The 16,903-nt window shown below is 56.4% G+C and overlaps 1 protein-coding gene across 1 annotated transcript in view; it reads right to left on the reverse strand.

The window, feature by feature from the left end:
- The window catches only part of upf2 (UPF2 regulator of nonsense mediated mRNA decay), a 26,936-nt gene extending 12,395 nt beyond the window's left edge, over window positions 1–14,541 (reverse strand). The window contains exons 1-9 of the mRNA XM_030114009.1: window positions 14,107–14,541; window positions 8,025–8,804; window positions 4,999–5,159; window positions 3,930–4,121; window positions 3,663–3,812; window positions 3,450–3,553; window positions 1,769–1,854; window positions 615–723; window positions 301–435 (exon numbers count right to left, since the gene is read on the reverse strand). Of these exons, the coding sequence (XP_029969869.1) occupies window positions 301–435; window positions 615–723; window positions 1,769–1,854; window positions 3,450–3,553; window positions 3,663–3,812; window positions 3,930–4,121; window positions 4,999–5,159; window positions 8,025–8,804; window positions 14,107–14,399 (2,010 nt within the window). The 5' untranslated portion in view covers window positions 14,400–14,541. The remainder of the gene's footprint in view (window positions 1–300; window positions 436–614; window positions 724–1,768; window positions 1,855–3,449; window positions 3,554–3,662; window positions 3,813–3,929; window positions 4,122–4,998; window positions 5,160–8,024; window positions 8,805–14,106) is intronic.
- Window positions 14,542–16,903: the final 2,362 nt, after the last annotated feature.

Below are 16,903 nucleotides of genomic sequence, written 5' to 3' on the forward strand. Positions count from 1 at the left end.
GCTCAGAGAGTGAAGCTGCTCAGAGAGTGAAGCTGCTCAGAGAGTGAAGCTGCTCAGAGAGTGAGGCTGCTCAGAGAGTGAGGCTGCTCAGAGAGTGAGGCTGCTCAGAGAGTGAAGCTGCTCAGAGAGTGAAGCTGCTCAGAGAGTGAAGCTGCTCAGAGAGTGAGGCTGCTCAGAGAGTGAAGCTGCTCAGAGAGTGAAGCTGCTCAGAGAGTGAGGCTGCTCAGAGAGTGAAGCTGCTCAGAGAGTGAGGCTGCTCAGAGAGTGAAGCTGCTCAGAGAGTGAGGCTGCTCAGAGAGTGAGGCTGCTCAGAGAGCTCACCTTCAGGCAGTGGAGTGTGTCGGTTTTGGAGAACATCTTGAACTTGGCCAGCTCCCCGATGAACCTCACCGTTTTGTTTTTGGTCTCGATGTTGATCTGATCCTTCTTACGGATCTAAACACAGAGCAGCGGCACCCCGGTTACGGCGAGCATCACCGATGACCACAAAACACGGACGTAACGCCTTCATGCTGAGCGACTCTCCAACATTTAGCCATTGATAATCATTTAGACGTCTGGGTGTGGAGTCAGACTGAACAGGAAGCGGCTCCGCTCCGTCACTGGATCCTCACATGAAACCTGAAGTCCCCCTTCAGCATGGAGCACAGGTCCTCGGCCACGTCGGACATGCAGGGGTGCAGCGTGGCCACCAGGCGGGAGTAGAAGGGCAGCAGGTCCAGCCTGCAGAGGACACAGCGGGTTAGGACCGTCTCTGCTCCGGTGACCGGGACCGCCGACCGCCGTGCGACCGCTTCCACCACACGTCACAGCTCAGTGTCCTTTTTCTCTGGCAGCTGCACTTTGTAACCACTAGAGGGCTCCGTCACTGAAATCCAGTCCCTACTGATCCCGTTAAATCACTGACGGTACACGAGGGCCTCTCCCCAGGGTTCACTTCAGCTCTGAAAATCTGATCGTTTCAACGGCTTCCAAACAGACCCGCGCTGGTTTTGAATACAACACCATCGCCCCCTGCTGGAATTGCCCCAGTATTACAGCTTTTCTGCACTTCAGCATCATCTGCTTGTTTTCCCGGCGGTGGGTGGAGCTTATCAGAGCCGTTCCAGCAGGTCTCAGATTACAACCCTCACTCTGTCCTCCAGCAGGGACTCGGGCTGCAGGTCCGGTTCCACCGGTTCCACCGGTTCCACCGTGAAGCAGCTGATTTCTTCACTACAGGAAATCCCTCACGCTAGCCTGTGAGCCGCTAGCGGTAGCAGTGAAGAGCTAGCTCGCTAGCTAGCCAGACCCAGAGGTGGCGGGGGACTGGAGTCTGCACGCCGTCCACAAGCGGCGCAAAGGACCATGGGAAGTGCTCCAGGTGACTCGACGTGTTGCCATAGATACAGCCGGAGTGGAGGTGAGGCGGCCGGTGGCCACGCCCCTCAGAGCAGTCCTGATGTGTGTGTTTCAAAATAAAGGCATCCTGAGCAACACAATCCACCTCCTCCGTCCTGAACACACACTGCCGGCGGCACAGGTTGAACCTCAAGTGTTTCCACTGCGTCACGACAGAAACATGAACTGTACCACAGATCAGTAAAAAAGACTCTTATTCTGAAATCCTCTGAAAGCAAACATTCAGATTAAAGTGCCTTCAAAACAGAAACAGGTCAGCTGTTTTGGATTTGAGTGTTCACCACACAGAGCTTTGCTGTGTGTGTGTGTGTGTGTGTGTGTGTGTGTGTGTGTGTGTGTGTGTGTGTGTGTGTGTGTGTGTGTGTACCGCTGTCTGGGGACGGTGAACAGGGCTCGAACCAGCTTCCTCCTGTTGGACTTGGTGTTCATGTTCATGCAGAAGTCCATGGCGGCCTGCAGGGGGCGACGTGACAGGAGCTGATCACACACTGCTCAACACACACTGCTCAACACACACTGCTCAACACACACTGCTCAACACACACTGCACAACACACACTGCACAACACACACTGCACAACACACACTGCTCAACACACACTGCTCAACACACACTGCACAACACACACTGCACAACACACACTGCACAACACACACTGCTCAACACACACTGCTCAACAACACACTGCACAACACACACTGCTCAACACACACTGCTCAACACACACTGCTCAACACACACTGCTCAACACACACTGCACAACACACACTGCACAACAACACACTGCTCAACACACACTGCACAACAACACACTGCTCAACACACACTGCTCAACACACACTGCACAACAACACACTGCTCAACACACACTGCTCAACACACACTGCACAACACACACTGCACAACACACACTGCTCAACACACACTGCTCAACACACACTGCACAACACACACTGCTCAACACACACTGCTCAACAACACACTGCTCAACACACACTGCTCAACAACACACTGCACAACACACACTGCTCAACACACACTGCTCAACACACACTGCTCAACACACACTGCTCAACAACACACTGCACAACACACACTGCTCAACACACACTGCTCAACACACACTGCTCAACAACACACTGCACAACACACACTGCTCAACACACACTGCTCAACACACACTGCTCAACAACACACTGCACAACACACACTGCTCAACACACACTGCTCAACACACACTGCTCAACAACACACTGCACAACACACACTGCTCAACACACACTGCTCAACACACACTGCACAACACACACTGCTCAACAACACACTGCTCAACACACACTGCTCAACAACACACTGCTCAACACACACTGCTCAACACACACTGCTCAACAACACACTGCTCAACACACACTGCTCAACACACACTGCACAACACACACTGCTCAACACACACTGCACAACACACACTGCTCAACACACACTGCTCAACACACACTGCTCAACAACACACTGCACAACACACACTGCTCAACACACACTGCTCAACAACACACTGCACAACACACACTGCTCAACACACACTGCTCAACAACACACTGCACAACACACACTGCTCAACACACACTGCTCAACACACACTGCTCAACACACACTGCTCAACACACACTGCTCAACACACACTGCACAACACACACTGCTCAACACACACTGCTCAACACACACTGCACAACACACACTGCTCAACCCCCCCGTCTCTCCAGATTCTTGTCCCCCCCAGAGCCCCCCCGTCCCCCCTGTCATCCCCCGTCCCTGCGACCCCCCCCCATCCCCTCCGTCCCTGTGTGTCCCCCCTGTACCCCCCCGTCTCCACCCCCCCGGTCCCCTTGCCCCCCCCGTCCCCCCCTGTCTCCCCCTGTCCCCCCATCCCCCCCTGTCCCCCCGTCCCCCCTGTCTCCCCGTCCCCCCCTGTCCCCCCGTCTCCCCCCGTCTCCCCCTGTCTCCCCGTCTCCCCCCTGTCTCCCCGTCCCCCCCTGTCCCCCCGTCCCACCTTGTCTATCAGGTCTCTGTTGACGCAGTTGGGCAGCTGCTGGATGAAGGCGTCCACGATGAGCTTCAGGTGGGACCCAGTGCTGGCCTCCTCGTCCTCTTGCTCTGCACACACACACACACACACACACCACACACACCACACACACCACACGGCGCTGTCAGTCAGTCAGTGAGGACAGTGTCCCGTCCCCGTCCCCCGGAGCCGTCCCACCTTGCTCGTCCAGCAGCTTCTTGGCCAGCTCCTCGGTGTCCGCCTCGTCCTGTCCGTCCAGCTCCAGCGGCTCGTCCCCGATGTCCAGGGCCTCCAACTCCAGCTCCAGGTCCTCGGCGGCACCGGCCGGGTCCCGGGTCTCTCTGCCGTCTGCGGGGGCAGCGGGTCGGGGTCGGGGTCAGGGTCGGGGTCGGGGTCGGGGTCGGGGTCAACCCCCCCCCCCCCGTTCCCCGTCCCTCCGTCTCTCCGTCCCGTGTCCACACCCACCTCTGGTCTCGTCCCGGTCCCGGCCCGGGACGCTCTTCTCGTTGTCCTTGAAGAGGATGGCGGGGACGAAGGCCTTCAGGTCCACCAGGTTCTCGTAGAAGTTGCGGGCGTCCTCGTCCTCCCAGATGCCCCCCTCCAGGTCGTAGTCTCCAGGCTTCCCGGGGGTGAAGATGTCGATGCCCGGTCCGTGTTCTGAGAGGAACCGGAGAACACGGGGCCTTCAGAGACCGGAACAAAGTCCAGCAATGAGACGAGAACAGAGGACAGAGTACTGGAGACGTCCTGCCGTCAGGCTGGGATCACGAGGTCTGAGGAACCCTGCTCAGTCCACCAGGGACCCAGACGGATCCGTGCTGGAACCAGTTCGGCTCTGTGGACACTGCGTCCCGTCCACCCAGTCCAGCTGTCCCAGTGAATTCTGGGAGCCGACTGGTTCCTGCAGCTCTGAGGAGCAGAACTCAGCACGGCGCCGGACCGGCAGAGTTCTCCGGAGCGCCAACAGAACGTCAGGGTTCTTCAGGAGAACCTTTCGGACTACAGTGAGGAGAGACTGTCCCGGTGTCTCTGTCCGTCCACAGTGAGGGTGGACAACTGCGTGGAGCAGAGACGTCCAGAGTTCTCTCTGGTCCCCCGGGTCCAGGCCTGAAGGCCGTCCCAGCAGAACAGTTCCTCTGCTTCCGGCGCAGCGCGGCGACGGTTCTGCTCATGTTCCGTCGGTTCAGAGAACAAGAACACAGGAACCACGCTTCCACCCGGAGCCGGGTGGGCGGAGCCTCACTCAGCCTCCCGCTCCGGTCCCTGAACGCACCGCGGCCGTCGGGCCAGGTGGGCGGGGCCCGCGAACGCAGCGCGGCCAGGCGGGCGGGGCCCGCGAACGCAGCGCGGCCAGGTGGGCGGGGCCCACGAACGCAGCGCGGCCAGGTGGGCGGGGCCCGCGAACGCAGCGCGGCCAGGCGGGCGGGGCCCGCGAACGCAGCGCGGCCAGGCGGGCGGGGCCCGCGAACGCAGCGCGGCCAGGCGGGCGGGGCCCGCGAACGCAGCGCGGCCAGGTGGGCGGGGCCTCACTCACCCTCCTGCACCGTCTTGTCCGGCGGCAGCTCCGGCATGTTCTCGTCCAGCAGGTCGGCCAGCGTCTGGCTGTTGGCCAGCAGCTTCTGGTACGACGTGGCGAACTCCTCGTACTGCTTGTGGCGGTCCTCGCTCAGCTCGCCTTTGGAGTGCAGGATCCGCCTGGAGGGACGGCGGCGCCGGACAGACAGGAGACGGGAGACAGGAGACGGGAGACGGGAGGCGGGAGACAGGAGGCGGGAGACGGGAGACGGGAGACAGGAGGCGGGAGACGGGAGACGGGAGACGGGAGGCGGGAGACAGGAGGCGGGAGACGGGAGACGGGAGACAGGAGGCGGGAGACGGGAGACGGGAGACAGGAGGCGGGAGACGGGAGACGGGAGACAGGAGGCGGGAGACGGGAGACGGGAGACAGGAGGCGGGAGACGGGAGACGGGAGACAGGAGGCGGGAGACGGGAGGCGGAGACAGGAGGCGGAAGACAGGAGACGGGAGACAGGAGACTGGAGAACAGGAGACGGGGAGACAGGAGACGGGAGACGGGAGACGGGAGGCGGGAAGAGCAGGAGGCGGGAGACGGGAGGCGGGGGAGACAGGAGGCGGGAGACTGGATGGCGGGAGACGGAGGCGGAGACGGGAGGGCGGGAGACGGGAGGCGGGAGACGGGAGACGGGGAGACGGGGAGACGGGAGACGGGAGACAGGAGGCGGGAGACAGGAGACGGAGAACGGGAGGCGGGAGACGGGAGGCGGGAGACGGGAGGCTGGGAGACGGGAGGCGGGAGGACAGGAGGCGGGAGACGGGAGGGGGGACAGGAGTCGGGAGACGGGAGGCTGGAGACAGGAGGCGTGGAGACGGGAGACGGGAGACGGGAGACGGGAGACGGGAGGCGGGAGACAGGAGACGGGAGACAGGAGGACGGGAGACGGGAGGCGGGACGAACAGGAGGCGGGAGACGGGAGGCGGGAGACAGGAGGCGGGACACGGGAGACGGGAGACGGGAGACGGGAGGCGGGAGACAGGAGGCGGGAGACAGGAGACGGGAGACAGGAGGCGGGAGACAGGAGACGGGAGACAGGAGGCGGGAGACGGGAGGCGGGAGACAGGAGGCGGGAGACAGGAGACGGGAGACAGGAGGCGGGAGACGGGAGGCGGGAGACAGGAGGCGGGAGACAGGAGACGGGAGACAGGAGGCGGGACACGGGAGACGGGAGACGGGAGACAGGAGGCGGGAGACAGGAGGCGGGAGACGGGAGACAGGAGACGGGAGACGGGAGACAGGAGGCGGGAGACGGGAGGCGGGAGACAGGAGGCGGGAGACAGGAGACGGGAGACAGGAGGCGGGACACGGGAGACGGGAGACGGGAGACAGGAGGCGGGAGACAGGAGGCGGGAGACAGGAGACGGGAGACAGGAGACGGGAGACAGGAGGCGGGAGACAAGAGACGGGAGACAGGAGGCAGGAGACAGGAGGCGGGAGACGGGAGACAGGAGGCGGGAGACAGGAGATGGGAGACAGGAGACAGGAGGCGGGAGACAGGAGGCAGGAGACGGGAGACGGGAGACGGGAGACAGGAGGCGGGAGACAGGAGATGGGAGACAGGAGACAGGAGGCGGGAGACAGGAGACAGGAGGCGGGAGACAGGAGATGGGAGACAGGAGACGGGAGATGGGAGACAGGAGACAGGAGGCGGGAGACAGGAGGCAGGAGACGGGAGACGGGAGACAGGAGACAGGAGGCGGGAGACAGGAGATGGGAGACAGGAGACAGGAGGCGGGAGACAGGAGACAGGAGGCAGGAGACAACAGGCGGGTTGAAGCTCTTCAGACAAAACCAAGCGTCTTCAGCAGAACGCTGCAGAGCGTCCACTTCACCACAGCAGCCTCACGCCGGGAACGCACTGGACGCGGAAGCGTAGCGGAGGCGCCGCGCGTCTCGGCGCCGGCGCTCGGCTGTTCGCACTGGAGGCGTGTCTGCTGCCTGCTCTCCGCCGGTCACATCGGCTGCTCTCGGGTTTCACGTCTGTTCCCTCTGTCGCTCTGCCGGGATGGAGGTGTGTTCTGGTGACCTGTGGAGAGACTTTCTCCTCCTGTCCTCTTTTTTTCTGCATCACGTGAATCTCTGTCGCCAAGTGTGTGTGTGTGTGTGTGTGTGTGTTTGGGTGCGTACATGCGTATGTCTGTGTGTGTGTCCATCTGTCTTGTGATTAGACCCAAGTGACAAATTATAGACGGACGAGCAGCACTGTAACTAATCATCATTTAATTTGTTATATTTTGTAAATTGACCGGATTCTCTTGCCTTTTCTGTTTCCGACTTCCTGTCTGGTCCGATCTGCTTGATGCAGCTTGACATATGGCGCTCCCGGCGCTCGCGGCTCGCGTGAAAAATAGAAGGAAGCGGAGCGGGCGCTGCAGAGCGCGAGCCGCGGCGCGCGGCGCTCCACTGCGCGTTCGGTGCGGCCGGTCAGATCGGTTAACATGGGAGGCGATCAGAAGCGCCGTGCGCCGCGCTACCGCGTCCAGTGCGTTCAGGCTGTCACCAGTCACTCTGCTCTGAAAACACTGTCTCCTCAAACACACACACACACACACACACACACACACACACACACACACACACACACACACACACACACGTTTGTATTTCTATCCTTGTGGGGACCGTCCATTGACTCCCATTCATGTCTAGCCCCTAACCCAGACCCAGACCCAGACCCAGACCCAGACCCAGACCACCACACAGCCGAACCCTAAAGAAATGTTTTTGACCTTTGACTGTTTTCAGTAACAACAACATGGTCAAGAAAACACTGTTTCCCTCATGAGGACAGGAAGAAGGTCCCACAAGGCACATCGGGCTGGTTTTCCTATCCTTGTGGGGACACTTGGTCCCCACAAGGATAGGAAAACGAGCACACACACACACACACACACACACACACACACACACACACACACACACAATTTTATAATGTGTCAGGACGTTTTCAGGACGTGTTCCGGATGTTCTCGCCACGCTGCCCACCTGTTCTGCCTCTCGATGTTCTGCAGCTCGCGGTGGTCCTTCTTCAGGTGCTTGGCGAGCGAGGTGAAGTACTCCCGCAGCAGGTTCTGGAAGGGCTGCTGCTTCTCGGCGCCGATGATCTCGCTGGGCGGGAAGGCCAGGCCGAAGCGCTCGGCCGCCAGCCGGACCTTGCGCGGCACCAGGCCGGCCACGTCGTCGCCGCAGTGCTTGCAGAAGCTGATGACCACCGACACGTGCGTGTGCGTCTCGCGGTCGGCGCCGATGATGTTCTTGAGCTGCTCGTAGATGAGCGACAGGCCCTCCCTGTCGGTGAACAGGCCCACCACGGTGAGCTCGGCGATGAAGCGCAGGTCGGTGCGCAGCTTGCTCACGTTGGGCGCCTTCTCCTCGCGGCGCGCCTCGAAGTGCTTCTTCCAGGCCTGCAGCAGCAGCGGCGCGAAGTCGGCGTAGCGCCGGTGGAAGAGCGAGCACAGGTGCACGGCGCAGCCCACGTCGGAGATCTTCAGCTTGGCCTCCACCACGGACGCCACCGCCTCGCCGATGTACTTGCTGAGGTTGAGCGAGGAGAAGTCGTGGGACAGCGCGTCGCGCTGCTGCTCGGTCAGCGTGCGCAGCTTCTTGACGAAGGCCGTGTTCTTCTTCAGGCTGGAGTCCAGCCGGCCGAAGAAGGCCTCCTCCGGCCGGCCGTCCGCCGCGCTCTGGTTCCTGCTGCGCAGCTCCTTCCTCACCTGGTGGCGCTCCCAGGCCTCCTGCTGCAGCTGCTCGCCCTCCTCCCTCTCCCTGCAGGCAGCGGACAGCAGAGGCTGAGGACGGCGGACCCTGACCCCACCCTGACCCTGACCCTACCCTGACCCCACCCCACTGCACCCTGACCCCACCCCACTGCACCCTGACCCCACCCCACTGCACCCTGACCCTACCCTGACCCTGACCCTACCCTGACCCCTACCCTGACCCCACCCCACTGCACCCTGACCCCACCCCACCAGAGAACTGACTCCATCACACTATAGAGCATCTTCCTCCTCTACCATCAGACTATAGAGTAGGCCTGGGCGATTATATGATCGTGATTAGTGATCACGATTAATTTCCAGTCGATCACGGTGATCAACTGTGAACACATTTACTCGATCAGACATGGCAGACATGTGCGTGACACAGCCAATCACAGCCGACTTTTTCCTGCTCAGCTTCCACCTGAAAGTTGTCTGAGAAGTAAACAGGATGAGCTGAGTGGAGCCGAGGGCAGCGAAGCCGAGGAAGTCAGCCCTGCCTCGGTGTTTTCCTCTGAAGATGAGGCTGCTGCTGACAGGAAAGGCTGCTCCACGCCGCTGCTAGCTCACCGCTGCTAGCTCAATGCTGCTAGCTCACCGCTGCTAGCTCAATGCTGCTAGCTCACCGCTGCTAGCTCAATGCTGCTAGCTCAGCGCTGCTAGCTCAATGCTGCTAGCTCAATGCTGCTAGCTCACCGCTGCTAGCTCAATGCTGCTAGCTCACCGCTGCTTGCTCAATGCTGCTAGCTCACCGCTGCTAGCTCACCGCTGCTAGCTCACCGCTGCTAGCTCAATGCTGCTAGCTCACCGCTGCTAGCTCAATGCTGCTAGCTCACCGCTGCTAGCTCACTGCTGCTAGCTCAATGCTGCTAGCTCACCGCTGCTACCTCAATGCTGCTAGCTCACCGCTGCTTGCTCAATGCTGCTAGCTCACCGCTGCTAGCTCAATGCTGCTAGCTCACCGCTGCTAGCTCAATGCTGCTAGCTCACCGCTGCTAGCTCACTGCTGCTAGCTCAATGCTGCTAGCTCACTGCTTCTAGCACCCCGCTGCTAGCTCAATGCTGCTAGCACACCGCTGCTAGCACACAGCTGCTAGCTCAATGCTGCTAGCTCACCGCTGCTAGCACACTGCTGCTAGCTCACTGCTGCTAGCACACCGCTGCTAGCTCACCGCTGCTAGCACACCGCTGCTAGCTCACCGCTGCTAGCACACCGCTGCTAGCTCACCGCTGCTAGCACACCGCTGCTAGCTCACCGCTGCTAGCTCAATGCTGCTAGCTCACCGCTGCTAGCTCACTGCTGCTAGCTCAATGCTGCTAGCTCACCGCTGCTACCTCAATGCTGCTAGCTCACCGCTGCTTGCTCAATGCTGCTAGCTCACCGCTGCTAGCTCAATGCTGCTAGCTCACCGCTGTTAGCTCAATGCTGCTAGCTCACCGCTGCTAGCTCACTGCTGCTAGCTCAATGCTGCTAGCTCACTGCTTCTAGCACCTTGCTGCTAGCTCACTGCTTCTAGCACCCCGCTGCTAGCTCACTGCTTCTAGCACCCCGCTGCTAGCTCACTGCTTCTAGCACCCCGCTGCTAGCTCACCGCTGCTAGCACACCGCTGCTAGCTCACCGCTGCTAGCACACCGCTGCTAGCTCACCGCTGCTAGCACACCGCTGCTAGCACACAGCTGCTAGCTCAATGCTGCTAGCTCACCGCTGCTAGCACACCGCTGCTAGCTCACTGCTGCTAGCACACCGCTGCTAGCACACCGCTGCTAGCTCACCGCTGCTAGCACACCGCTGCTAGCTCACTGCTGCTAGCACACAGCTACTAGCTCACCGCTGCTAGCACACTGCTGCTAGCACACTGCTGCTAGCACACTGCTGCTAGCACACCGCTGCTAGCACTGCTGCTAGCTCACCGCTGCTAGCACACCGCTGCTAGCTCACCGCTGCTAGCACACCGCTGCTAGCTCACCGCTGCTAGCACACCGCTGCTAGCACACCGCTGCTAGCACACCGCTGCTAGCACTGCTGCTAGCTCACTGCTGCTAGCACACCGCTGCTACCTCACCGCTGCTAGCACACCGCTGCTAGCTCACTGCTGCTAGCACACAGCTACTAGCTCACCGCTGCTAGCACACTGCTGCTAGCACACCGCTGCTAGCACTGCTGCTAGCTCACCGCTGCTAGCACACCGCTGCTAGCTCACCGCTGCTAGCACACAGCTGCTAGCTCACCGCTGCTAGCACACCGCTGCTAGCTCACCGCTGCTAGCACACCGCTGCTAGCTCACCGCTGCTAGCACACCGCTGCTAGCACACCGCTGCTAGCACTGCTGCTAGCTCACTGCTGCTAGCACACCGCTGCTACCTCACGGCTGCTAGCACACCACTGCTAGCTCACCGCTGCTAGCACACCGCTGCTAGCTCACCGCTGCTAGCACACCACTGCTAGCTCACCGCTGCTAGCACACCGCTGCTAGCTCACCGCTGCTAGCACACCGCTGCTAGCTCACCGCTGCTAGCACACCGCTGCTAGCACACCGCTGCTAGCACACCGCTGCTAGCACACCGCTGCTAGCTCAATGCTGCTAGCTCACCGCTGCTAGCACACCGCTGCTAGCTCACTGCTGCTAGCACACCGCTGCTAGCTCACTGCTGCTAGCTCACCGATCCGCGAGGAATCTGGTCTTTTCAGTACAGGAACTACTGGTGATACAGTTGAACCAACGATGGTTCAGTTCTTCTCTTTTAATGAAAAAACACTGCGTCGCATCGTTGAACATATCAAACGTCTTCTGCTAACACTCTTCTTCTAACAACATGCAGAGAGCCTGCAGCACCGTTCTTCCTGGTGTCTGTGTAAAATAAGGTTGAACATGCAAACAGCACACCTAGTGGCATGAAGTGGAAATGCAGTCATGGCGTCATCTGTGCGCCGTGGTTTGAATGGGGATCTCCTGGGGTTATTCTAAACCCAGAATATTTATTCAGAAACCAGAATATTTATCTTAACACGAAGACTCCGCGGAGCAAGTTCCGGGCCGTTTACCCTCCTCGGCCCCGACTCGGATCAACCCGGCCCTGGAAGTCAGACGCCCACGCGACGTGACAGCCGAGGCCCAGCCAGAGTGCCTCTCTGCTGGGAAGAGGAGCTCCGCAACGTTCCCATCCGAGCTAATTGTGGCTAAGTTAGTGAAAACTGTACGGTAGACGAGCTGACTTTATGATAACACTGGCGATGGATGAAGAAAGTTAGCCGAAATGAGCGATTTTGCAGAGATGATGTCCCTCGCTGAAGCTCCCTTGCCGTGGCCCCGCTAAGTGCGGCTAAATCTGTTGGATCTAAATAACTTCTGGACTCCGAGCTGCACCATGTTTGTCTGAGTGAGAATATGAGCATGACTCACCTAGAAATAAGGTCCAGGTGTCAAAAAACCGAAGCTGCCCTTTAAGTGAGATTGTTCTTATATTTTTCCATGTTTATGTTATTTAATTTGCACTGCTACTTACTTGGTTTGTTAATGTTAAACTATTCTATAGTTCTAGTTTTCAGTGCAGATGCTTTAAAACTGGTTTAAAAACAATATAAAATATTGTGATTCTAATCAAGATCGAATGATATGAAAAAAAAATTGTGATCATTTTTTTTGCCATATCACCCAGCCCTACTATAGAGCATCTTCCTCCTCTAGAATCAGACTATAGAGCATCTTCCTCCTCTAGAATCAGACTCCAGAGCATCTTCCTCCTCTAGAATCAGACTCTAGAGCATCTTCCTCCTCTAGAATCAGACTATAGAGCATCTTCCTCCTCTAGAATCAGACTCTAGAGCATCTTCCTCCTCTAGAATCAGACTATAGAGCATCTTCCTCCTCTAGAATCAGACTATAGAGCATCTTCCTCCTCTGACATCAGACTATAGAGCATCTTCCTCCTCTAGAATCAGACTATAGAGCATCTTCCTCCTCTAGAATCAGACTCTAGAGCATCTTCCTCCTCTAGAATCAGGCTATAGAGCATCTTCCTCCTCTAGAATCAGGCTATAGAGCATCTTCCTCCTCTAGAATCAGACTCTAGAGCATCTTCCTCCTCTAGAATCAGACTATAGAGCATCTTCCTCCTCTAGAATCAGGCTATAGAGCATCTTCCTCCTCTAGAATCAGACTCTAGAGCATCTTCCTCCTCTAGAATCAGACTATAGAGCATCTTCCTCCTCTAGAATCAGACTATAGAGCATCTTCCTCCTCTAGAATCAGGCTATAGAGCATCTTCCTCCTCTAGAATCAGGCTATAGAGCATCTTCCTCCTCTGACATCAGACTCTAGAGCATCTTCCTCCTCTAGAATCAGACTCTAGAGCATCTTCCTCCTCTAGAATCAGACTATAGAGCATCTTCCTCCTCTAGAATCAGACTCTAGAGCATCTTCCTCCTCTAGAATCAGACTATAGAGCATCTTCCTACTCTGACATCAGACTCTAGAGCATCTTCCTCCTCTAGAATCAGACTATAGAGCATCTTCCTCCTCTGACATCAGACTATAGAGCATCTTCCTCCTCTAGAATCAGACTATAGAGCATCTTCCTCCTCTAGAATCAGACTCTAGAGCATCTTCCTCCTCTAGAATCAGGCTATAGAGCATCTTCCTCCTCTAGAATCAGGCTATAGAGCATCTTCCTCCTCTAGAATCAGACTCTAGAGCATCTTCCTCCTCTAGAATCAGACTATAGAGCATCTTCCTCCTCTAGAATCAGACTATAGAGCATTTTCCTCCTCTAGAATCAGACTCTAGAGCATCTTCCTCCTCTAGAATCAGGCTATAGAGCATCTTCCTCCTCTAGAATCAGGCTATAGAGCATCTTCCTCCTCTAGAATCAGACTCTAGAGCATCTTCCTCCTCTAGAATCAGACTATAGAGCATCTTCCTCCTCTAGAATCAGACTATAGAGCATTTTCCTCCTCTAGAATCAGACTCTAGAGCATCTTCCTCCTCTAGAATCAGGCTATAGAGCATCTTCCTCCTCTAGAATCAGGCTATAGAGCATCTTCCTCCTCTAGAATCAGACTCTAGAGCATCTTCCTCCTCTAGAATCAGACTATAGAGCATCTTCCTCCTTTAGAATCAGGCTATAGAGCATCTTCCTCCTTTAGAATCAGGCTATAGAGCATCTTCCTCCTCTAGAATCAGACTATAGAGCATCTTCCTCCTCTAGAATCAGGCTATAGAGCATCTTCCTCCTCTAGAATCAGACTATAGAGCATCTTCCTCCTCTGACATCAGGCTACAGAGCAGTCAGACGAACATCTACTCACTTCAGCAGAGTGGCTTCCTCCTCCTTCTGGCGTTTGGCCTCCTCCTCCTGAACCTTCTTCTCCTCTTCCTCCTGCTGCCTCTTCTCCTCCTCCTCCTTCTTCTTCAGCTCCTCATCCTCTTTCTGCTTCTCCTCCTCCTTCTTCCGCCGCTCCTTCTCCTCCTTTTTCTTCTTCTCTTCCTCCAGGCGCTTCTTCTTCTCCTCCTTGCTGCCTCCTCCTCCTCCTCCTCCTCCTCCTGCTGCTGCTGCTGCTGCTCCTCCTCCACTTCCACCTCCATCTTTTTTGGCGCTCATCTTCACCTCCTGGTCTTTAGGTTTGTCTCCAGGAGGCGTCCCTCGTCTCCTGCCCTCCTTGTCCTTGTTGCTGAAACCACAAATGTCTGTGTCACCCACATTTACTCACTGCTTGTTCAACAGGGGACCAGGGGACCGGAGGACCAGGGGACCAGGGGACCGGAGGACCAGGGGACCAGGGGACAGGAGGACCAGGGGACAGGAGGACCAGGGGACCAGGGGACGGGAGGACCAGGGGACAGGAGGACTAAAGGACAAGATAACTTGGGGATGGGAGGACCAGCAGAGCAGCACTTGAAACAACATACATCAAGAGCTCCTCGTCTTTTGAACGTCTTCTTCTAAAGGACAGAAGACAGACTGAGACATGCAGCAAACTGAGAAGAATCATCTTCACTAACAGAAAGACTCGTTTGATCTCATCGACCTGAAGCTTCGACCTGGACCGGCTCCCCTGTGGTCCACATGTTCCTGTTGGACAGATCCAGCTTCAGCTTCACAGCTTCAGCTTCACAGCTGCAGAGCTTCAGAGCTGCAGAGCTTCAGAGCTTCAGAGCTGCAGAGCTTCAGAGCTGCAGAGCTGCAGAGCTTCAGAGCTGCAGAGCTGCAGAGCTTCAGAGCTGCAGAGCTTCAGAGCTGCAGTGCTGCAGAGCTGCAGAGCTTCAGAGCTTCAGAGCTTCAGAGCTGCAGAGCTGCAGAGCTTCAGAGCTGCAGAGCTGCAGAGCTTCAGAGCTTCAGAGCTGCAGAGCTTCAGAGCTTCAGAGCTGCAGAGCTTCAGAGCTTCAGAGCTGCAGAGCTTCAGAGCTTCAGAGCTTCAGAGCTGCAGAGCTGCAGAGCTTCAGAGCTTCAGAGCTGCAGAGCTGCAGAGCTTCAGAGCTGCAGAGCTTCAGAGCTGCAGAGCTGCAGAGCTGCAGAGCTTCAGAGCTGCAGAGCTGCAGCTGTTGTCCACCCAGCAGCAGTGATCATGTCTCATTGTTTTAAATGTTCTTCTAACTGGATCACAGCACCTCATTACTGATCACTGCAGGCTGTTTTCCGAGAGTTCAAGAACGCTTTGTGTTGTGATCAGTCATCAGTGTAGGTTGCTGTCATGTTGTGATCAGTCATCAGTGCAGGTTGTTGTCATGTTGTGATCAGTCATCAGTGCAGGTTGTTGTCATGTTGTGATCAGTCATCAGTGCAGGTTGTTGTCATGTTGTGATCAGTCATCAGTGCAGGTTGTTGTCATGTTGTGATCAGTCATCAGTGCAGGTTGTTGTCATGTTGTGATCAGTCATCAGTGCAGGTTGTTGTCATGTTGTGATCAGTCATCAGTGCAGGTTGTTGTCATGTTGTGATCAGTCATCAGTGCAGGTTGTTGTCATGTTGTGATCAGTCATCAGTGCAGGTTGTTGTCATGTTGTGATCAGTCATCAGTGCAGGTTGTTGTCATGCTGTGATCAGGGCAGGTTGTTTGCTGCAGTTCGACATTTGGAAACCGATCATAAGTTGCACCGGATCCACAACAAACAGCTCTTTGTTTGCAGCACTCCGGAGATCGGAGCAGCTTATTTAGAGTAACTGCAGGGCTGCTTTGAAGTATGAAAGTTTGAAAAGCGGAAACAGCAGCTAGCCTTAGCACTGCGAGCGGTTAGCATTAGCTGCTAGCGCCTTTATTTGCGCCACTTGAATGAAACGGACGATAACAAACGGCCGAGGGCGGCAGTAGCGGGGTGTCGCGGTCCAGGCCGGCGCTGTACCGATCAGCTGTGTGTGGTTATTCGCTCTCTGGTGTTGGGTTAAAGCCTAAAAAGTGGCAATTGTTGAGGTTTACCTGCTAACTGTAGCGTCCGTTTCCGTGTCAACAGGACCCCTTCGCGGGGCTGTCTCCGAACGTGCCTGACTGAAAACACCAACAGCCAGCGGCGGTTTGACACTTTTCATCTCCTCGTGTTTAAAAAGCTTCTTCTCTTTTCAGGTTGGCTTCTAAACTTTTAGGAAATAGTTACCCGTTGTGGCTGATCGATGTTTTTTAAACTAATATTTGACGAATGTAACGAACAAAAACCATAACACAGTAATTCACTCGATGTTGAAAACAAGGATAGATTAACAAAGTGGCCGGCCAAAAAAGAATGCGTTATTTCAGCAATTTCAGCAATATTCCCAAACAAGGTCAACTTAGCTTCGTGGTACTTTGTCCTGTCGGAATTATTTTCCAAGACTTTTTGATTGTATTTTTCCAGATTTCCTTGTTCATTCACACACTCTTCACTTCAGCTTTTTCTGTAACTTTTTCTTTTCGTTGGCTGTGTGTGTGTGTGTGTGTGTGTGTGTGTGTGTGTGTGTGTGTGTGTGTGTGTGTGTGTGTGTGTGTGTGTGTTCTCGTATTTCTATCCTTGTCGGGGCCAAATGTCCCCACAAGGATAGCAAAACGTGGAACGACGTGCCTTGTGGGGACCTTTTTCCGGTCCTAAGTAGGAGAAACAGTGTTTTCTTGACCATGTTGTTGTTACTGAAAAAAG

This window comes from Salarias fasciatus, chromosome 17, assembly GCF_902148845.1.
Source record: "Salarias fasciatus chromosome 17, fSalaFa1.1, whole genome shotgun sequence".
Lineage (NCBI taxonomy): Eukaryota > Metazoa > Chordata > Actinopteri > Blenniiformes > Blenniidae > Salarias > Salarias fasciatus.